General features: G+C 38.4%; 1 protein-coding gene across 1 annotated transcript in view; it reads right to left on the bottom strand.

Moving 5' to 3' along the window:
• Window positions 1–20,348: 20,348 nt before the first annotated feature.
• Tmtc3 (transmembrane O-mannosyltransferase targeting cadherins 3) overlaps window positions 20,349–23,292 on the bottom strand; it is a 36,375-nt gene continuing 33,431 nt past the window's right edge. The window contains exon 14 of the mRNA XM_004650160.2: window positions 20,349–21,840. Within this exon, the coding sequence (XP_004650217.2) occupies window positions 21,023–21,840 (818 nt within the window). The 3' untranslated portion in view covers window positions 20,349–21,022. The remainder of the gene's footprint in view (window positions 21,841–23,292) is intronic.

Here is a 23,292-nt window from a genome sequence, read left to right as displayed (position 1 = left end):
ACAGCAACTTTCACTGCAGAGCCATCTCTCCAGCCCCAATTTCTTCTTCTTTTTTTTTTTTAAACTGTGTGAAATAACTTCAGATAAAGTGGTTTTAGTTCTCCAATGAAGGTTTAATAGAATTCTTTAGGGAATCCATGTGGGTCTGGACTTTTCTTTTTGAGAGAGAGGTTTTTAATTACTTTTTTCAATCATCTTGGATATAATAGGTTTTATTAGGTAATTTATCTCTTCTGGGTTTAATTTGGCTAAGTGGTATATGTATAGAAATTTATCCACTTCTTCCAGATTTTCAAGTTTGGTGGAATACAAGTGTGAAATATGTCCTGATTATTCTTCCAGTTTCATAGGTGTTAGTTATACTGCCTCCATTTACATTTCTAATCTTATTAATATGAGTTTTTATTGTCATTTTTCAAGGTACAGTCTCACTCTATCCCAGGATGATTTGGAATTCATTATGTAGTCTCAGGGTGGCCTTCAACTCATGCTCATAGAGATCCTCTACCTCTGCCTCCTGAGTGCTGGGATTAAAGGCATGTGCTACCACACATGGCTTTTTATTTTCTTTTGGTCAATTATGCCAGAGGTTTATCAAACTTGTAATTTTATTTTATTTTATTTTTAAAGAACTAGCTACTTGTTTTGCCATTTTTTTAATTTAATTTATTAGTTTTCATTTCAGTGAATACAGGCAGTTTGGTACCATTATTTAGGCTCATCTGTGATCTACCCCCTCCCATTAGACCCTCCTTGTTAATGAAAATGGGTCGTGCATTGTGGAGTTAGCCCCCAGTTATTAGTATGATAAATGTCTCTGCAAATCATGACCCAACATGTAACTCTGACATTCTTTCCGCCCCCTCTTCCGCAAGATTTCCCTGAGCCATGTTGGGTTCATTTTTGGTCTGCTTCAGTGCTGAGGTGTTGGGGGCCTCTGAGGCTTTGGCTCTCTGATTTGGTAGGAGTTGATTTTTCTCTGCGTTGATCTCCTTCCCCTTTGTGCTGGTATCCGGTTCACAGGAAAACATCACCCTTGCTAATTTCGCCAGTTGTCCTTAGTTTCAGTTGGGCCCCTTTTGAGGTATGTTGGGGCAGCTCTCTTCTTAGGATCTGCATCTATCTGGAAAAGAGAAGCAGATTCTCCAACGGAGAGTAAGTTAGCACCCAGAAAATTGAGATAACACTTACTTTTTTGATAGACAGTTTGATAGGTGTAGGCCCTCTTATACCCCGTGATTGATGGTAGCTTGATATTGTAGAGTGGGCTTGTGTTTGGGTATGGTTCTGACTTGTTTCCCAGCTCCAGCTAAGGGTCTAGTACCACTGAGTGGATCAGTTAGCCAAATCAAGAGCAATTGATTCCTCACCATGGCTGTGTACCACTATTGCACTTGTGTGGGCATCACATCCGGTTATTTGTTGCTAATTAGGTTAAACAGTGTGTTGCTTGGACAGATCTTGGTCATTTCCCCCAGTCGCCTATGTAGCGCCTTCTGGCACTAGACACGCTGACTGTCTGGGGACTGACTCTCTCCTGGCTTCCAGCCATGTCATTCCATTTTACGTGTCAGCTGTGTATGGAGTCTTCAGCAATAGGGTCTTATCACTGGCCTTTGGTGGGTTGTTTTGCCATTTTTTAAGGCAACCCCAACAGACTACCTTTTTAGAAAAAATTTATTTATTTATTTAAAGAGAGAGATAATGAGGCAGATGATAGATAAGATAGATAGATAGATAGATAGATAGATAGATAGATAGATAGATAGATAGATAAAGAGAATGGGTGTACCAGGACCTTTTGCCTCTGCAAATGAGCTCTAGACACATGTGCCACCATATACATCTGGCTTTATGTGGATACTGGGGAATCAAAGCTGGGTCCTTCGGCTTTGTAGGCAAGTGCCTTAAGTGCTGAGCCATTTCTCCAGCTCCCCCCCCCCCACCTTTTTTCTAAGAGAGCAAGAGAGAGAGATAGGGAGAGAAAGAAAGAGAATTGGCATGATCTCCAGCTGCTGCAGTCAAACTCTAGAAGAGTGAGCCACCTTGTGCAAACTTGCATCACCTTGTGCATCTGGCATATGTGGGACCTGGAGAGTTGAACATGGGTCCTTAGGCTTTGCAGGCAAGTGCGTTAACCTCTAAGCCATCTTTCCAGCTTGATTGTGTCAATTTTTAAAATTATTTTCATAATTTCCAATTTATTAATTTCTTCTTTAATCTTTATTTTCTGCTTGATCTGAATATTGATAATAATGGGGTATTAAAGTCCCAAATATGATTGTATTTGGATTTATTTCTGGTCTATTATCTAGCATATTTTGTCTTGTAAGATTTGGTGCATACTGTGTTTGGTAGATATGTTTATAATTGTAATAGCTTCTTGTTGAATTGTTCCCTATTTTGTCAGATGCTAGTATAGCTGTACCTGTTTTTTTCTTTTTCTTTTTTTTTTTACATTTGCCTGAAAAATCATGTTCCACATTTTCACTCGGAGGAGCTGCCTGTCCTTAAAGGTAAGGTGAATTTCTCATAGACAAAAGATGGATGGATACATTTTTCTGATCTAACCTGCTAACCTGTGCATTTTGATGGGGAAGTAGAGTCTGTTTATGCTTAGAATTTTAACTGTGAGGGTGGTGTTAATCCTTTGCATTTTGAAGGCTTTTGGGCTTTCTAGAGTCTTGTATATTTTCATGCCTGTTCTCGTTTTGGTTATCCTTTGTTGAGTGGAGTATTACTTGCAGTATTCTCTATGAGCTTGGCTTTGTGCTCATGTATTCGTAGAGCTGGCTTTTATCATGGAAAGATTTTCTTTCACCATCTATTAGGAGGACTCATTTTGCTGGGTATAGTACTTCTGGTTAGCATCCACAATCCTTTAAGCTTTGGAGTTCTCCTTTCCAAACCTTCTGGCTCTTAAGGGTACCCATAGAAAAATCAGAGGTAATTCTGATGGGCTTGTCTTTGTAATCAACTGTGTTTCTCTTACTCTTTTGAGTTCTCTCCATTTTCATTGTTTAGAGTTTTAAATATAATGTGCCATGAAGAGTTTCTTTGGTCCTGTTGGTGTTTTGTGCTCTTCCTATCTCTGGGTAGATTTCTCTTTCATGAGAGTAGGAAAATGTTCTTCAATAATTGTATTGAAGAACATTTTCCTACTCTCATGAAAGAGAAATAAAGACCTTAACATCAGACCTGAAACTCTGAAACTGCTAGAGGAAAAAGTAGGGGAAACCCTCCAACATATTGGTCTTGGCAAAGACTTTCTGAATACAACCCCAGTTTCTCAGACAATAAAACCACAAATTAATCACTGGGACCTCATGAAATTACAAAGATTTTGCACTGCAAAGGACACAGTGAAAAAAGCAAAGAGGCAACCTACAGAATGGGAAAAAATCTTCCCCAGCTATATATCTGATAGAGGATTAATATCTAGAATATACAAAGAACTCAAAAAGTTAAATAATAAGGAATCAAACAAGCCAATCAAAAAATGGGCTATGGAGCTAAATAAAGCATTCTCAAAGGAAGAAATACGAATGGCATATAAGCATCTAAAAAAATGTTCTAAGTCACTAGTCATCAGGGAAATGCAGATTAAAACTACATTGAGATTCCATCTCACTCCTGTCAGATTGGCCACCATCATGAAAACAAAAGACCATAAGTGTTGGCAGGGATGTGGAAAAAGAGGAACCCTTCTACACTGCTGGTGGGAATGCAATCTGGTCCAGCCATTGTGGAAATCAGTGTGGAGGTTCCTAAAACAGCTAAAGATTCATCTACCGTATGACCCAGCTATAGCACTCCTAGGCATATATCCGAAGGACTCATCTCATTTCCTTAGAAGTACATGCTCAACCATGTTTATTGCTGCTCAATTTATAATAGCTGGGAAATGGAACCAGCCTAGATGTCCCTCAACTGATGAGTGGATAATGAAGATATGGCACATTTATACAATGGAGTTCTACTCAGTGGTAAAGAAAAATGAAGTTATGAAATTTGCAGAAAAATGGATGGACCTGGAAAGGATTCTTCTAAGTGAGGAACCCAGGCCCAGAAAGCCAAGCTCCACATGTTCTCTCTCATATGCGGATCCTAGCTATAGATGACTGGGCTTCTGCGTGAGAATGAAAATACTTAGTAGCAGAGGCCAGTAAGTTAAAAAGGAGACATAAAGGGAAGAGAAAGGAAGGGAGGAGGGAACTTAATAGGTTGATATTGTATATATGTAAGTACAATGATTGTAATGGGGAGGTAATATGATGGAGAATGGAATTTCAAAGGAGAAAGTGTGGTGGGGAGGGAGGGATTAACATGGGATTTTTTTATAATCATGGAAAATGCTAATAAAAATTTAAAAATAAATAAATAAATAAAAATAATAATTGTATTGAAAATGCTCTCCATTCCTTTGGCCTGTATCTCTTCCCTTTTTTGTAAGCTGACGATCTGGATGTTTTGTATTTTTTTTCTTTTTTCTTTTTTCCTTTTTGTTTGTTTTTTGAAGGTAGGGTCTCATTTTGGTCCAGGCAGACCTGGAATTAACTATGTAGTCTCAGGGTGGCCTCGAATTCAGGGTGATCCTCCTACCTCTGCCTCCTGAGTGCTGGGATTAAAGACATGTGCCACCACGCCCAGGCTTATGTTTTGTATTTTTAAGGTGCTCCATAATTCCCTCATATTCTATTTGCACATTTTTGAACTTACTATTTTTGGACTTCTGGTAAATTTCCTTTGTGTTATCTTTGAGATCAGAAATTCTGCCCTCCACATGATCTATTATGTTGATGAGGCTTTCTAGGGAGCCTTTAAAAAGGGCTATTTTAGGCAGGTGGTGCACACCTTTAATCCCAGCACTCAGGAGGCAAAGGTAGGAGGATCGCTGTGAATTCCAGGCCAGCCTGAGACTACATAGTGAATTTCAGATCAGCTTGGGCTAGAGTGAGACCCTACCTAGGGGGAAAAAAAAAAAAAAAAAGAAAGCAGGATATTTTATTTTTATTCTCAACTGCATTTTCTTCAGCATTTTCATTCCTTTATTGAGCTCCTATTTCAGATCCTAGTTTGACTTTTCTTCTTGTTGGACTTTGCTCCTGCATTTGGCCATGCTGTCCTTAAGCTTAGTCCACTGAGTGCTAAGCTCCTTTATTTGCTCACTTCTCTTCAAATCATTGATCTGTTAAGATCTTTTTGATAATCTTCAATTTTTCAAGGCAAGTACAGAGAACCTAATTTGTCATTTATGAGTTTGTTGAATTTTTGTTGGTTCTCGTCCATTTCATCCATCCATTTGGTCATGCCCTTATTAAGTTTGCTTACTATGCATTCAGTTTGGGATTCTATGTCTGGAGTATGCTTCCATTGTACGCTTTAATTATGAGACTAGGTACTCTTGGTGGGGTCTCTTGGCTTGATGTCTTGCATTGTTTTGCATTTTTACCATCTCTAGATTGACATCTTGTGTTTATAGTGCAGTATTGCATCTCTTGTGGCACCTGTGTTGAGGAGCCTGGTCAGCTTTGACTGGGGTGGGAGGGAGGTTGTCTGTCTGCTTGATTTGTTTGGGTGCACTAGAGTCTGAGTAGGGTCCTCCTTGCATGTGCAGACTCCAGGTGGGTCTGACTGTGGCCCTAGCCTGCTTGGCATGCTTGCTGTCCAATTAGGGCTCTGTCCTTCTAGTGTTATTTACTGCCTGAGGACTTTGGATTGTGATCTGCAATGATACTCTGTGGGGTGCAAGGCTGATGCCGCAGGCCTGACAGGAAGGGTGTTCTGTGCTAAAGTGCTGGACTCACAGGGGAGCATGGTCTGCTGGGGTTGAGCTCCAAGGCTTGCTCAGCAGCTGGCCCCTACTGTGCACTCGGCCCCAGAACCTATGGGCACTTGTCTGCAGCCACAGGCCTGGTGGGATGGTTTCTTCACTCTAGTAGGAGTTGTGGGACTTGGTATATGCAGTGGAGAAAACTCCTCTGGCTTGAATGCTCTGCCCATGTGGTGTGATGTCATCACACACTCCTTCACAGACTGCCACCTGTGCTGCTTTCCCACTGGCAACCACTTGCTCCCTTGCAGACCTCTGGGCCACCTCTCTACCCCTCTCTCACAGCTCCTGATGCCAGCTGGTGATCTCTTGCTCCCTCTTTTGCAGACACCTGCACTACCTCTCCATTCCCTCCTTCCTGTCTCTCAGCACCAGTCAGCAATCACTTGCTCGTTCTGACCTGTGCTGCAGCCCCAGTCTCTCTCTCCAGACTTCTGGGGCAGTCACGGGCTCCCTCCATTGCAGACTGTTCTCACATTCTCCCTCTTCTAGATTCCCAGGCATTGCCCTGCCCTAGCATGCCTGCTGGCTATTTTCCACATAATTCCTAGTAACAGCTTTTGTTTTGTTTTGTTTTTTCAAGGTAGGGTCTCACTATAGTCCAAGCTGACTTGGAATTCACTATGTAGTCCCAGGGTGGCCTTGAACTCACAATGATCCTCTTACCTCTGCCTCCAAGGGGTGTGTCACCACGCCTTAGTAAGGTCTTTTTTATTCTCAATTTTGTCAATGATGATTGAGAACATTTTGTTGTTCTTACTGGTTCTCTTACTATTTCATACACATGCTTATTGGACTATTGTTGCTTTTCTGCATTCATCCATCTGTTTGCTCATGACCTCCCTCATTATTTAATATGCTTACCATGTTTTCATTTTGGTGTTCTATGTCTGGATTATCCTCTGTTTTCATTGGAGGCTTCCAGGATGGGATTAGGCAATTTTGGTGGGGCCTCTTGGCTTGCTGTCTTGCATTGTTTTGCACTGGGGTTTACCCATCTTGAGATGGACCTCTTGCTTTGCAGAGTGCAGCCCTTGTATTTCTCATGGCCCCTGTGTTGTGTAGCCTGGTTAGTTTTAACAGGGAGAGCTGGGAGGTTATTTACCCACTTGATTGGGATGAGTGCGCTAGTTTGGGAGTAGGGTCCTCCTTGCCTATGCAGCCTCCGGGCAGTCTGGGTGTGCCTCTAGTCTGCTTGGCCTGCTCACTGTCCAATAAGAGCTCTGTTCTCCACATTATTCATTGCCTAGGACTTTGGGGTGTGATTAGCACCGGGACCTTTGGGAGCACGGCTCGTGCTACAGGCCTGACAGGAAGGAAGCTGAGCTAATGTAGTGGCTCCCAGGCTGGAAGGTCGCCTGGGCCCTGCAGCGCTGCTTCCTCACTCGGTTTTCTACCCACTGGGTGCTGGCTGGTGATTACCCACTCCCTTGCAGCTTACCCTGCTGTGCTGCTTCCGTGGGCTCGTTTTCCTGCCTCTGACTGACGATTACCTGCCCGCCACACACAGCTACCTTAAGCACTACCCAGCTGTGCTTCCTAGCCACTGCTGTTGCTGCAGGTCAGGGGGATGGAGCCCAAACCATTTTGTTTTCTGGGAACTCTGCTTCTGAAAGGCCCAAGAATTCAGAAGCTCAGAAATACTATCATGCTCCAAGGGGAGCTTAAGCGGGCTCCCTGCATACCTCAAACTCCAGGCTTTACTCTATCTTGGAAGCAAGTGAAGAATCCCTCTCCTCATTATATCAGAGCCCGCTCCTAATATAAAACTAGGTAAAAGGGCATGAGATAGCCCTCAAGGATGGGAAATGAGTAATGAAGTGAACCACTTATTTGATTTCTGTAAATAGCTTGCACTCTAAGCCTTACACTATAAGCCTTAATAGCCCACACTGTAAGCCTTAGTAGCTCGCACCATAAGCTGTAGCAGCCTGCCTCAGACCACCAAGGTCACAGGAGGCTGATACCATACTCTGCTACCCCCTCCTAAGGAATTGCGCAAAGGCTGACCTCCAAGGTCATAGGAGACTGGTACCACACTCTGCTACTCCCACCCAAGGACCTGCGCAAATGCTGACCACCAAGGTCATAAGAGAATGATTGGTCCACGAGGGGCTTGAACAAATTAAACTAATTGGCTTAGAAATTATGGGGTGGCACAAACTGACTGGCTAACACCCTGCGGGCTCCTGATATTAAAAAAATGATTGGTCTAATGCACAGGCTTTGTTAGAAACCCTATAAAAAACTGTCCTGTTCCTGCATTCGGGGCTCTGCAGTCCTCTACCCCTGTGAGGTGTACGACTGTGGGCCCCAGCGTGCTTGGAATAAAATCCTCTTGCAGTTTGCATCAAGACCGCTTCTCGTGAGTGATTTGGGGTGTCGTCATATCCGGGCAGAGCGTGGGGGACCCCTTGCTGGGTTTTTTTCCTTCACTTCCTGCTGATCCTCTGCTTGTTTTTCTCCTGGGTTACAAATTATTTTCAGACCTTGAATTTTTGGGGGAGAAGGATATATTGCACAAGATCTTGCCTCTTTATTCCCTTGATTTCTTTGGCAATGCTCCTCGTTCATCATCTTAACTGGATATCTCTAAGTTTATAATCTCATTTAATCATTATTTATTCTTAAAAGGCCATATCCATTTACCTTATTAGCTTTTACTGGCATGTAAGTTCATTTCATGTATGTAATATCTGGTGCCATTACTGTAAATACTATTTTAATAACTTATCATAATATTTTTGTATTTAATCACTCCCAAAGCTGAATATTTTATACACTTATTGGCCATGTTTAGGGACTTTATTACTATTTGAAGTTAGTCCTTCCTTTTTATTTGCAAGAGTGATTTAAATATTAAGAGTAAACTTTCAGAGGCATATATATTAAAACTATTCTTCCATATTTATGTTCCAAAAGTGAAAAAGTTTAATGTTTAGATGCTATAACCTACCACACTCTTTTAACTTAGTAATATTTGACTAAAATTAAATTTGTTGAATAGTGTGACAAAAAGTTTTAAGTAGTCATTTCAATTTTTGCATCAAGCTTATGTGGGTGGCTTGGGAATTAAAGTTGGGCTAACAGGCTTTGGAAGTATCTCTCTAGCTGCTGAGCCCACCTCTAAGTAATCATTTCAACATCTGACCATTTATTTAAGAACATTTTTCCTTGTGAAAAGTAACACCACTTAAATATGACTTTCTTCAAATTTTAAATTAATTTTAGATTAATTAATTTTCAATTAAGTTATAGCAGGATTACTGAATTGGATTTTGTGTCACAAAAACCCATTTTCATTACTTTGATCAACTTTTTTACAAGAGATGAAAATAGCATGTTGGATTTTAGTAAGATAATGCAGTAAAAGCATGTAGCACAGTGGTTGGCTCACACTGAGCTATGTATGACAGCACTGTTTCCATGATGATTCTGGGCTTTTTAAAATTAACTAATACAGGGCTAGAGAGATGGCTTAGCGGTTAAGCGCTTGCCTGTGAAGCCTAAGGACCCCGGTTCGAGGCTCGGTTCCCCAGGTCCCACGTTAGCCAGATGCACAAGGGGGCGCACGCGTCTGGAGTTCGTTTGCAGAGGCTGGAAGCCCTGGCGCGCCCATTCTCTCTCTCTCCCTCTATCTGTCTTTCTCTCTGTGTCTGTCGCTCTCAAATAAATAAATAAATAATTAATTAAAAAAAATAAATTAAATTAAATTAACTAATACATGTTAAAGGTCATACTAACTAATTTGTCTGTTTGCACCCATACTATAGCTTTTGTTGACTTTACTGCTGTTTCACGTTTCAATTGTTTCTTTAACCAACACACATGATGATTCTATAGCAATAGACCTAGAGTCAGGTGTACGAGTGGAGAAAATGGAAGGCTGAGGGTGGAGTGTTTGTCTTCAGGTAGAGCTGAATGGAGTCCAGGAATAGGAGATGACCACATAACACTTGGTGGTTGGAGAGGATGAGGGTTAAGGATGTAAGCAAGGGCCAGGGCTAGAGTTGCCTGAACTGGAATCATTAAAAACACCTTCCCCAGGCATAAGAGCTCTGTTGTTACTGGCTGTCTCCTGATCACAGGCAGGGTTTGTCGTTCTCTGAATATATATATATATACTTTCTGTAGGAACCAAACAGTACACATAAGTACTGGGGGATTCCGTTCCTGCATTCCTTAACTGTGTGGGTACATGATGTGCTCTGGGCTATCCCGCCTGCTGTGGGTTCTATGGGTTGTTCTCTCTGAAATTTTATTGAGCTTTAATTTCCATTATGAGACATTAAGAGGTGGGATGAGGTAGGACCTTTAATATGTGATTATGGTTATTCCTTCAAGAATAGACCCATTCATCCACGTGATTCATAAAATAATGGTTTAATGGTTATCTCTAGTGGGTCAGTTGCTCTTCCTATGCCTCTTTCCATGTACTCTGCTGACAAAAGGTGGCCAAAATCAGATATAGCCCACTGATCTTGGATGAGAACCACAAACCAAGATAAGTCTCTCTTCATTACAATGTACTCAGTCTGTGAAATTGTTGCTAGCTACAGAAAATTGACTAAAACATTTTGAGGGCCTAAAAATAGCCAGGTGCTAAAGCAGTTCAATCCCCCACTCCCACCTACTAGTACCATATTATAACCCAGAGAGCCCCCACAAGCACTGCTGGCCTAATGGATGGATCATGATGAAGAAATGTGAAAGGGGCCACAGGAAAGGCTTTGATGTCCACAAAATAGAACCTCCTTTTTCAATAAGCCCCTAGCCTTGCCAACATTCAAGGCTAAATTCATGTAGAGATCCACATTGGCGTTTCTGGCCCACTAGGGGGGTCTTTAATACTGTAGAGAAGTTGCCACAGTACATGTAGACCTGAAAGCTTACAGGTTATTCCATTATCACAGAAATCATGTGAGCATATGGGAGAGAGCTGACTACTTGGTGGGCAAACCTGCTTGATTTGGTAAAGATGATTATGACCTCAATGATGCATTTTAAGTGAGTCTCCATGGCACCTGTGGTTGCAGCTTCTATTTTTTTATTTCTATTTTTTGGTAATGTACACCGGGTAGCAGAGTTCTTCAATTACAAGTGGTAAGATGGAAGCCTCTGCCTTCCAGGCAACCAAGTGCTTCATGTCATCAGCTTGACATAGCAGTGATGTTTTTGGCTGTTTGTCTAGCCAGCCAAATTCAGGTGGCTCCTTCCCAAACTGTAGTATGTCACTGCGCTCAGCCCAATGGTCAGAGATTCTCATCATCTGTGTGGTAGACATTTCCTAGCTTGGCCACACTGTCAATCAACACTTGGGAAAAGGAGACTCTTCTCTTTAGGAATTTCAATATCTAGGTCACACTATAAGCCACCACAATCCTATAGCCAACCTCTAGAATCTCCTAACACCTCACAGTCCTTCATGAGCCTATTTTGCTAATTATCTATATATATATTTTTTTTTTCCAAGAGCCTTCCAAACTCCACTGTTGGGGAAAAAAATGCCAATCTCCAAACTGCTGTATCTCAAATTTCTGACTCCTGATGTCCTTTTCTGATATATGTTAAAACTAATTTAGAAATCAGGAGAGTTCTGAAATGATGGTTTTATCCTGTTACAGATGGTAGCTTAAAACAAAACAAACACACAAAAAAAACTTGGTCCTTTCACCAGTTTCCTAAGCTACTTTAGCAATGTGGCCTGATAAGCAGTAGAAATAATATTCATTGCATCTTAGAAACTAGAGGATTCTGCTATGAAAAAAAGCACAGAGTTTACATTGACCCTCAATTGGCAATGGTAATAAAATAATCTACAAGATTTCCCTGCTGGTTCTTGGTTTGTTTTGCAAGCAGAATGTGATTAAGAGCCCCATGGCTAGTGTGGTGGTTTGATTCATGTGCCTCCCACCCCATAAACTTAGGTGTTCTGAATGCTAGCTTCCCAGCTGATGGATATTTTGGAATTAATGCCTCCTGGAGGCAATGTATTGTTGGGGGTGGGCTTCTGGGTATTATAGCCAGTGTCCCCTTGCCAGCAGTGGCACATTCTCCTGTTGCTATTGTCTACCTTATGTTGGCCAGTGGGTGATGTCCACCCTCTGCTCATGCCATTGTTTTCCCTTGCCATGATGGAGCTTCCCCTCGAGTCTGTAAGCCAAAATAAACCGCCTTTTCCCCAAAGCTGCTCTTGGTTGGGTGATTTCTGCCAGCAATGGGAACCTGACTGCAACAGATAGTTTTCAACATCAAAGGAATGAATATTCAGATCTTTTTCATTCTTTCCTTCTTGCTATACTTTGAAGCTGCTAGTTAAAACAAATTCCGCATTATCTTTTCCCTCTCCTCCATCCTCTGCCCTTGTATCTAAATTTAGGACCTCTCAGAATTCTTCTTTTCCCTGAAGTCTGAAACAGCAGACTTGGGAAGGATCACATCCTTCTTGCTGCCCAAGGAGCCACTGTTCTCTCCACATTGTCAGCAGGAAAACAAGTACCTTTCTGTCTTCAACCTTACACATCTTGCTAAGCAAGTCTACCTTGCAAATGTTCTATAGTAAAGCCCAGTATGTTCTCATCACAGACATTATCCAGAATGATTCTGAGTGGTTCCCTTCTCCAGCTCCATCATATCTGTGGTGTCACTGCCCTAGATGAAGCTGTTTGGACCTTGTGCCCTTTACTGTCCAGAACCACAGCAAATGGAGATGTAGTTAGAAGCAGAGCTTTCCAGGGCTGGGCACACTTTCCTCATGTTCATTGGATTTCACTTTCCAGTTTCATAAGAGCAATCCAGGAAACTTACATTCACTTAAGACTTAATCTGTCTCCTTCAACATCTCCAGTGTTTGGAAAGCTGGGCTGATAGCAACAAATAATACCAGCAGTGGGTGACAGGTCAATGTCCAGACAGCATAGATACAGGAATGTCACACAGCCATTCGCAGCTGCTGGGTCATGCAACAAAGACCCTTGTGATTATACCAAGCACCCAGATAACCTAAGAAAATCTTCTCATCTAAAGATGCTGAGTTTAATCACAGCTTCAAATGTCATTATTAATAATTCAGGTAATATATTCATAGATTCAGGAATCCAGCTGTGGACATTTTTAATTAAATATTATTCAGTACACCTAAATCACTGTACTAGAAGACGGTATAACCTGAAAAGATATAAATTGTTCATAGCTTTAATTACATGTTGCACAAAAATTTTATAATTATATGGATACACATTTTGGTGCTAAACTCTCTAAACCTTATGTCCTTGACCTGCTAAAATGGAATGGATCCTCATGTAGGTAGGGACAAATAGGACATACTGAAAACTAAAGTGAGCTAACACTTAAAGAGCTCTCTTCATTCTATTATATGAGATCACTGCAACACTGAAGTTTCTAGTTTCTTTTGAGTGCAACATTTTCTCTTGCATATTTGCACATTGGTATTACTTGATTATGGATTTAAAGACAAATATGTAAATCTGTGCAGTTCCATTCATCATTCCCCCAATGGACATGAGAAAGAATGACTGAGATGGTTTCTTCTGTTCCCTTTTCTCCTTTGACATTAGCCGCTGGGGTCAACTCTTTAAATGAATGTACTTTTTCAGGTGTGAATCATTTCCATGCTTGTTTCTACACTATGAAGTAAAGATATGATGAGAAACCTAGTCAAACATAACAGGTAGTACGAAGTTGGTACTCAATATAGTACTTATTATTATATGCAAGTAAATCAAACTGACAACATGTAATGAGAGAACAGAACAGGGGAATGAACAGCCCTTATGGTTGGACACATGCATTTAAATTTTGAGTTGGCCATAAGCTATGTCCTGGGCTATTTTATGTGAACTCTGCAAACTTCAATCTTACTATATTGATAATATGGAAATAATTCATCCTTTAGATGTGGGGCTCAAGTGAGAAAATATGCTTAGAATACCTAGAATGGCCATTAAGAAACAGTAATTGTTATCTAAATTTTTATTTTCTTAATTAAAATGCAACTAGCAAGCAAGTTTATCAATAATAAATATGGAGCTATCATAGACCTGGAGAGCAGAATTCATTAAGCTTCACCCTACACTTAAGGTTCTGAAATAGGAAGATTTGTGACCATTACAAATAGTTTAATAGGTTTTCAATTACTTGAGGCCATATGGAAGTGCACATATGGATAAACAGTCATTGACACACCTCAATGATGGGATTTTGCTGGAAAATGTTAAGGAAACATGAAGTAGCCCTTTATCCTCTTGCTGTTCCTAGTGATGTTTTTTGTCCCATTCTTAGCGCTGGCAACAGCATCATCTTCCCAAATACCAGCTTTTCTGAGATGGGAAACAACAGTAGGTTCTATGAGTGACTCAGGGTCATTTCATTTACCAACTGTGGCTTGACTGCCCCTTCTCTAGTTCACCTTCAACACTAGCTTTTCTTAGCAAAGGCCCCAGTGAAGAGAGCCTGGAGGCAAGAAAGAAGGCAGTTTAATCTAGTCATGGATTGGTATCACTGAATTCTCTTGGTTCAAGTGTGGGGATTGTATGGAGTGAATATAGCAAGCCACAAATACTAGGCATCAGGGATAATTTGGAATATCAGAACATGGATAAAACACTGCATTTCTTCGAATGTTGTATATGCTCTCTTCCTCTGGAATTCAAACTAAAAGAATGCTAGATCATTGTCACTTGTGTCTTTATACTCTATTCCCTTTTCATTTTCTCATGTCCACATGCCAGCTGGTGTGCTTTGTCGGGGTAGTTTGTGTGCCTGTTCATCCTCCGATTTGTCCAGACTACAATTAAACTGAACATACACTTCATTCATTCTCATTAATTCCATGTCTCCATATAACTTATATGTACATCCACTTTGTCTCTTTTTTCCTCTCAAAATAGTTACTATAGACTCGTCTGCAAACTGAGATTAGTGTGTCTGATTCTGTTTTGTTTCTTTTGGTTAGTCACATTTTTCTGCATCTTTGGAAACTAGATCAAATTCAGGCAAGTGTGTGTGTAGAAAAGGGATGAGAGTAATTTTAGATTGGATGGTAGGTACCTTTTTCAACAGGAGTTTGTCACCAAAACCAGAAAAAATGTTGCATACTTTATTTTGTTTTCATCCAAGCCCAACACTCGGTTGGTGCAGAACTCAGTCTGAATCTAATGGGAAGCATCAGCCTGTACTTGGTTTCTTCCTTCGTCATGTGATTATCCAACATTCAGTCAGTGCCTTTTTGTTGGAGGGCTCCTCTGTGTAGAATAAGCCAAATTTGCATCCCCCACACAGAATTCACTAATCATTTTCCAAAGGAAGAAAGTGACTGTAAGAAGCTCTCCCAGAACACCTTTGCCTTACTTGGTTATAATGTTTTGTGGTTTTCATTACTTTTTCAGTTCAATGTACTTCTTTTCAAATAGCCTTTCATTTTTTACAGCCCCATTTCAGTAGCATACTGGCTTACTGTGACCTTTGGAAACCTGATTTTTCAGTACTGATGTACTATGACAAAAACCAACACTTTGGAATTTATTGAAGTTTTCTTGATTTATTTTATCATAATATATACATTTGTGACATATATCTTCTGTTCTTTAACCAGTATATATGGTTCACTTTTCCTTCCTGCCCTTTCTTTCCTTTTGGCTTTAAATTCTATCTTATTATGTATTAAGATTGTTACTGAAGCTCATCTCATATTTTCCTGGCATACTTTTTTCAATATTTTTAACCTTCTCCATATTTCTTCAAATGAGCTATATAGACAGATTGGACCTTTGCATTTTTGATCAGATTTATATAAAAATTAAATATTAAAAAACAAAAACTAATTAAAACTCCAGTAGTTGTTAGTATACTCACTTGCCTGGAAATTTGCTTAGTCATTGTGAGGTTTATCAATTTGTGCAATATTCCACCTATTGCCTTTCTTTCTCTCCACTACTGTAGTCCAAAAGTTTTCTTCTGATGCCTTAGCAGCTATATACTCTTTTGTAATATTAGCATTTATTGATACCTCATATTTATTTATCCCACTGATATGTTAAATTTTGTCAAGGTTATGAATAGAAAAACCATTAGGCAAGTTTCCATATCCTTTTGGTTTTCCCTCTAACCTCTTGTGATTCATGTTAATCCTATCAACTTGTAGTAAAAACTGCCTAGATTAGTAAAGCACACTTCTGGGTGTGTCAGTATGGGTGTCTCCAGAGAAGACTACCTGAAGGGAGAAGGCGTACCCTAAGTCCTGAACATGGGTGTTACCTTATCATAGGTTGGTGATCATTGAAATAGTTCCTCCTCTATTGTGTGAGAAATCCTTAGTAAATCTGAATTAAAGTATCAGATTACTAATGAAATCTACTTACCATCCATAGTTTAGTATGGATTTATCAGGAGGAAAGAATATAGGTGACTGTCTACTAGAAAGGGTAAACTAGAATGATTTTTATACTCTATTTTATTCCTAACAGAAACACAAACTCATCATCAGGTTCTTGTAGAATATAAATTCTACTTTATGGGAAATAACTAATAATCCATTGTCATATTAATGAAATGCACGGGTAGTGCATTGTTTGATGAAAGTTCCTTTAAAAACTGTAGGTTTATTAGAAATCTAGTCTTGAAACATCAAACAGCTTTTCTTATGGTATTTCCTGATGTCAGTAAAAGAGCAAGGCAGTGACAACTGTGGCTAAATTCCTATTTGTTCACTTTAATCCCAAATACAGATTTATGCATTTATTTATGCATGGTCATTAATAATTACACCTCTCGGTCTGTAGGGGTAGCTTAGCGGTTAAGGCGTTTGCCTGCAAAGCCAAAGGACTCAGGTTTGATTCCCCAAGACCCACGTTAGTCAGATGCACAAGGGGGCGCAAGCATCTGGAGTTCGTTTGCAGTGGCTGCAAGCCCTGGTGCGCCCATTCTCTCTCTCTCTCCTCTTTCTCTGTCAAATAAATATATAAATAAAAATAAAATATTTAAAAAATTACAACTCTAGCCACTTGTCTAGTACCATTCATATGTCTGCTAGCACATGTATACATCACAACTTTGCGTCAAACACAAGTGTTTAAGCCTTCAGCCCCCCCACAATGAAACACCCACAACCTGCAGGGGAGGGTGACAGGAAGAAGGCTAATGACGGCACCACCATCGCTGTATACACACTATATGTAAAACTAGTAAAAAAAAAAAAAAAGAAACAAACTTTAGGCAAGATTGAATATAGCAAAGCACATGGACTTTCAAAAACAGAGTTTAAGCCTTCATAAATAATATATTAAATAATTAATAAATATTAATAAACAATATTTATTAAGTGCCAGCTTTTCTAAGAAACTGAAATCTATTAACACATAAAGCAGGTTATTGTATCATATTCTTCCAAACCTTTAAAAAGAGCAGATGAGGAAACTGAAGGCACGTTAATAAACAAGTGCTTCCCAGTTATATTATGGATGATTTCTTGGATTTGAACCTTGCCTTATGCAAAAATTAAATTTGTGTAACATTTTATGCTTAAGCTTAACTTTTTCATTCTGTTAACTTGGATTCTGTTACTAGTAATTCAAAACATATTATCAGAAATTATAATGTATACCTTTCAAAGATCATTGTTAATAAATTATATGTCAGCACTGTTCTTTATGGAGTCCAAGTGATTTATAGAAAATACTTACTAAAAGGCAAATCAGGTTTATGTTTTCAATAGTAACAATTTAATACTGAATATTTAGAAATGTACACACAAACACCATAGTGATATAAAATGCATACAATTAACTACTTTCTTATGAACCCTTAACATGGATGGCTGACAGCTTTCAACACATGAAATTTTTGACAAAACTAGCAAATATTTTAGGGTTTTTTCTTAAATACCATTTACCCATGCAATTTGAAGGTCTTAAAAAAATAAATATGACAAATATATGGATTTCTGAAGTATAAATTGACATACAAATCTATATGCTCTTAATATTTATCATTAAACCATCTTTAAAGAAGCATTTTTACAACATGAAGTTGAAAACTCAGATATAAAGGCATGAGGATTTATTTAGAATTGTGTAATTCACATACTAAATATTTACATAACAGTAAACACAAGCTTGTTAAAATAACATATTTAGTTATTTTATTCTTTTAAGTCATCAACTTCAGAAAGTAGCTGAGAACTGGACATGTAGGTACATGACTATAGTCCAGTTTCTCAGGAGGCTGAAACAGGAGGATCACATGAGCCTAGGGAACCTAGAAAGACCCAGCCCTAAAGGGAAAGAAGGAACAAAAACAAAACAAAACACGAAAACCTATCCACTGGAACAATTTGAAATCCCAAATTCTAAGTGCTAATGAAAAATACACCTAGGAGCAAGTCAAGATCCTCATTTTACCTCCTGAGAAGTAGTGAAGTGTAATGTGACATTGCTCTGTAGGGATTGTCAAAGCTTTACCAGATGTCCTGGGAAGCAGATTCCATAAAATATTGAGAATTGCAACTCCACCCTTTTATCAGCACACAAGCCTGTGATAAGTCGTCTTCTCCAAATGGTAGATGTCTGAAGTCCTGAATCACAGAACAGTAGCTGGGCTCAAATGTTCCCACTCCCAACTCTTCAAAACGTGTGACTCTGGGACTTGAGATCCAATACCTTTCCTCATCTAAACAGTTTGAATAAAATTTTTATTTTGAGGTTATAGGTGTAAAACACTAATCTGATGGATAAGTTATTGTAATAAAATTTAAGATCTTAAATTTCATGGGATCAGTACCCAACATATCACAACATATTCCATGGTGGAACTTAAACCATCAAAACTTAATTAGGTTATAACTAGATTGAAAACTTAACACAGGAGAAATGGAGCAGTAGTCCTTCAACTACAAATCAGAATTGCTCAGTAGTTTTGCAAACACTGAAGCATAGCTCTATCTCCCAGAAATTAATTTTCAATTGTTACAGTGATGAGCCCTTACTAAAGGCCCCAGATGATTCCAATATGAAATGAAGGTGAGTGCCATCAATTGGTAGCAATTATCATTCAGGACGGATTTGATTTAAATTCATTATTTAAAATTTAAATGTAAAGGCTAGTAAGGAAAATAATTCATTCCCTCTTTAAAAAAAAAAAAACCACTGGGTAACATTTATATCCTTTTATCACTTGATTAGCTATATAGGTTTGATAAAATATTACTCAAATTTTATTAAGGTTTGCTGTCATGAAAGACTGCCTTTTACTTTACTGAACTGTCCTCCATTTGAAATTTCAATTATGGAGATAACATTCAGAAACTTTTCCTAGAGATACATGGAGAGAACATAACTATTTTGTTTTCAAGTCATCAAATATGAGGTATTCACAACCTTGTATCTAAAGTCACAAAGCCATAATCTAAGAACTGAAATTAGATATTGCAATGGATATTTAACAAAATCTCCTGGGTCAAGAATTAATACCCACTGGCATTAGTGCTTGCTTTAAATTGCCTTAAAAAGATCTATGCCAGATCCTCTGGGAATCTAGTAAGAGTGGGTCTTTAATACAGATCATGTTTCTTGTGACCTATTTATAAAACATTACTTAAAAAAAACATTATAGGGATATGGTTTCTGAGACACATATAATTAGAAATTAGTTATCTCAAAGGAACTAAAAAATATAGTTTTTGAAATACTACATAATTAGGAAGACTATCCCAGAATAATAATTTAAGCTTTAACATGACAAATGAAAACTTTATTAGGTATTATAAAGCTTACTGAAGATATATCAAGAAATAATGGACTTAAATTGATTGACTTGCATTTACCTCTAATCTAACATATTTTTTCAGGTCAAAAGGCAAATTTATTGATGCCATATACAGCTAGTTATAATTGGACAACTGTCCAAAAATGAAGCAGTTTTGGTTAAATTATGACATATGCACACAGGCAAATGTACTCTGCTTTTTATGTTTCATAGAATGAAAACTGCTTTAACCCTTTATGAAAGTTCAGTAGTCAAAAAATAAATATTCAATAAAAATATATACTACAACAAGATGTCAAGAAGTTAGTGTTCAGAACAATCACATTGTTTTGCTTTCAGTTAAACAGAACTGAATATAGTGGCTTAGGTATCTAGGAAAGAAAAGGGTGGGATTTTAAAAATAAAATTACAATTCAAGTAAGAGCAAACAAACTGGGGAGAATTTTCCTACATCATTACTCCAAAGTTTATATAGTTACTGAGATTTCTCAGTATGACTATAAGCCCAAGAAATAGAATACCTTGGGGAGCAAAAGCCAAGAGACAACTTGATTATGCTGTGACACTCAATGAGAAAAACAAAATACAGTATTTGTGAGCACCATTAAAGAGTGTGTAAAACGGTTTAAAAATTGTAATTTTTAGTGAAGTTAAAGTTTGCCATTATGAAATGAATTTTTTTTTTTTTTTTTTTTTTGGTTTTTCGAGGTAGGGTCTCACTCTGGTCCAGGCTGACCTGGAATTAACTCTGTCATCTCAGGGTGACCTTGAACTCATGGCAATCCTCCTACCTCTGCCTCCCGAGTGCTGGGATTAAAGGCGTGCGCCACCACGCCCGGCATGAAATGAATTCTTAATTAAGCTATCATATCATGATTTAAATGTTCCACTCACCACTCCTTTAAATTTTCAACCCAAGAATACAACATAAAGAAATCAGTATTCTGTGTAGTGCAAAAATTCCCTTAGCAAGGAATTATAGTTTAAGCAAAAACAATGTATCAAATAAGTATCATCTACTGCTAAGAGGTAAAGTAAAATGAAGTAGGTTAATAAATAGGAATTCACAGAATAAATCAGTACACACTGGTTTTGTCCTGAAGGGTGCGTTCTCCAGGCCTCAGAGTATGTTAATTTAGAATAACAAAGACTATTCTGTTTCAACTCTGCCACCTGGAATTTTCAATTTTCCCCCTATTCACCCAAAGTAAAAGCTTCTGTAGTATCTTTTAACAATATGTGTATTTTGGAGTAAGTCAGGTCTTCAAAAAAAAATCTTGTTTTGCTACTTGGTACAGGCAACTTCTGTTAAGCTATTACATATTCTTGATATTTTTCAAATTTTCAGTATAACCAATGACATGGTAACAGAAGTTCTTTGATATTATTGTTACATGATAAAGGATAATGCTATTCTCCATTTAAAATGCGTTCAATCTCTTCTAGTCGTTTTAAAGCAGCAACTCTTTTCTTTTCAATTTCTTTGATGTCTTTTGTTGTTTTCGGGGGAGCCTCTTTGTCCGAGTTTTTTGCTAATTGCTTGCTGGATTTAGAATGACTTTTATGATCACCAGTTTTTATCATTTCTGCTGATCTGGATTCACTTCTGCTTTCTCTCTCATTCTCCGCTGGGATCGTGTTTGTTTCTCCTTCACCTGAAGTCTCAGCAGCTGGTAGTACTGGCTGCTCTACAATACCCAATGAGGAAATTTTATCCCTGACTATACTCAAATGGCGCTGAATGTACTCCTCATGGGGTGCTAATGCCAGTGTTTCTACCAGACACCTTTCAGCTTTTAGTAAATCCTTCTCTTCAAAATACACAACACAAAGATTGTGCTTTCCTTGTACATTGCTTGGATCCATTTCCAGAATCTTTTCAAAACACTTTTTTGCCCCAAGTATATCTTTTTTTTGATTCATCAGAATGTCTCCTTTCAAAATAAGACCCTTGATATGATCAGGGTAGTATCTCAGCAGCTCTTCTAAAACTGGCAAAGCCTTTAATTCCTTTGCAGTCTGAGAATATAAGAGAGCCAGATTAAATAAAGCACTTCTGAAGTCAGCTTGTAACTTTATGGCTTTCTTCATCCACATCTCCGCTTCTGAGTCCTTCTTGTCATCCATGGCAAGCATTCCCAAGTTGAAATAGCCATTTGCATCTTGTGGCTCTTCATTTACATAATTTAGAAGTCGTTTTCTAGCTTCAGGCCTTAGTTTAACCTCACCTAAAAATAAGTTAAAGGAAAAAAGTTTTAGCAAATGAATTCATAATCATTTCCAAATTTTAGATTACATAACAGAGAATCAATGCATTTCTATATCTAAATAAAAAAGTAGAAAGGAAGCAAACACTTTTTTTGCATAGAAAAATGATGTGATGATAAAGTGCCACATCTAGAAAGTGACTGAAAACAGTTCTTTTAAGGAATGCCTTTTTCCTCATCTGGGTTATAATTTTTCTGGTTCTCATTACTTTCACAGTCAATGTAATTTTTAAAAAATTTCTGTTCTTGGCTGGGAAGATGGCTTAGCGGGTTAAGATGCTTGCCTGTGAAGCCTGAAGGACCCAGGTTCGGTTCCCTACTATCCACATAAACCAGATGCACAATGTGACACATGCATCTGGAGTTTGTTTGCCATGGTTAGAGGCCCTGCCATGCCCATTCTCTCTCAAAAAATAAATAGTAAGTTTTCTGTTGTTCTCTTTCAGTTGTAGCAGTGAGCATGTTGGTCTACAGTGACCGACCACAACAATAGGAACCCTCTGGATATTGATTTCCAGTGGTGTTTCATTATAGTCAAAGAACTTAACATTTTAGAATTTGTTGCAGTGGGAAGATAGCTCTGTGATTATAGGATCTTGCTTGAAAAGCTTGCTAGCCTGTAGTTCAATTCCCCAGTACCCTTGTAAAGCCAGATGCAGAACAAAAATAACAACAAAAGCCCAGAAAAATATTTCAAAAACTAAATTTGTAGACATTTCCTTAATGTCTCTCTGGATTGTGTCATAAGCTGGCATTAATATTTATGATGGATATCTTTTTGTTCTGTTATTTAGCCAGTGTACATGCTTAAGAAATTTATCCCCTTCCAAGGCCCAGGGGTTCATTGTGGAAGAGGTGGCAGGAAGAATGTAAGAGCCAAAGGAAAGACAGAACACACAGTGCACTCTTTCAGACACAAAATGGCCTGGATATCCATGTCCTCACAGCTCCTGGCACCACCTACACAAGACCAGTACAACAGGAGGAAAAGATAATGACATCAAAATAAGAGACTGATTCATAAGGGGAGGGGATATGATGGAGAGTGGAACTATGAAAGGCAAATTGGGGGGGGGGGGTGAAGGAATTACCATGGTATATTGTCTATAATTATAGAAGTTGTCAATAATAAAAAATTAAAAAAAGAAATTTATTAAAGTAATAACTAGAATACATAATTTAAGATTTTTTCAGTTAAAAATATACAGATCACATATGCTATCTTTTAATGGAGAACAAATAATTCTTACATAAAACATGGATCAAGGATAGAAAACTATTATAACTGATAATTTAGGTTGCTATGTTGTAGGAAGCATAAGAAATTACAACAATACCCAAGAAAACAGTAAATAAGATTAAAAAGGTATGAAATATTTTATCTTAAGGGTCAAAGTTAGAATAGAATGCTAA

Source organism: Jaculus jaculus, chromosome 6, assembly GCF_020740685.1.
Source record: "Jaculus jaculus isolate mJacJac1 chromosome 6, mJacJac1.mat.Y.cur, whole genome shotgun sequence".
Taxonomy (NCBI): Eukaryota; Metazoa; Chordata; class Mammalia; order Rodentia; family Dipodidae; genus Jaculus; species Jaculus jaculus.
Note: the sequence above shows the minus strand (reverse complement) of the source record. Positions and strands in the feature narration are given on the sequence as shown.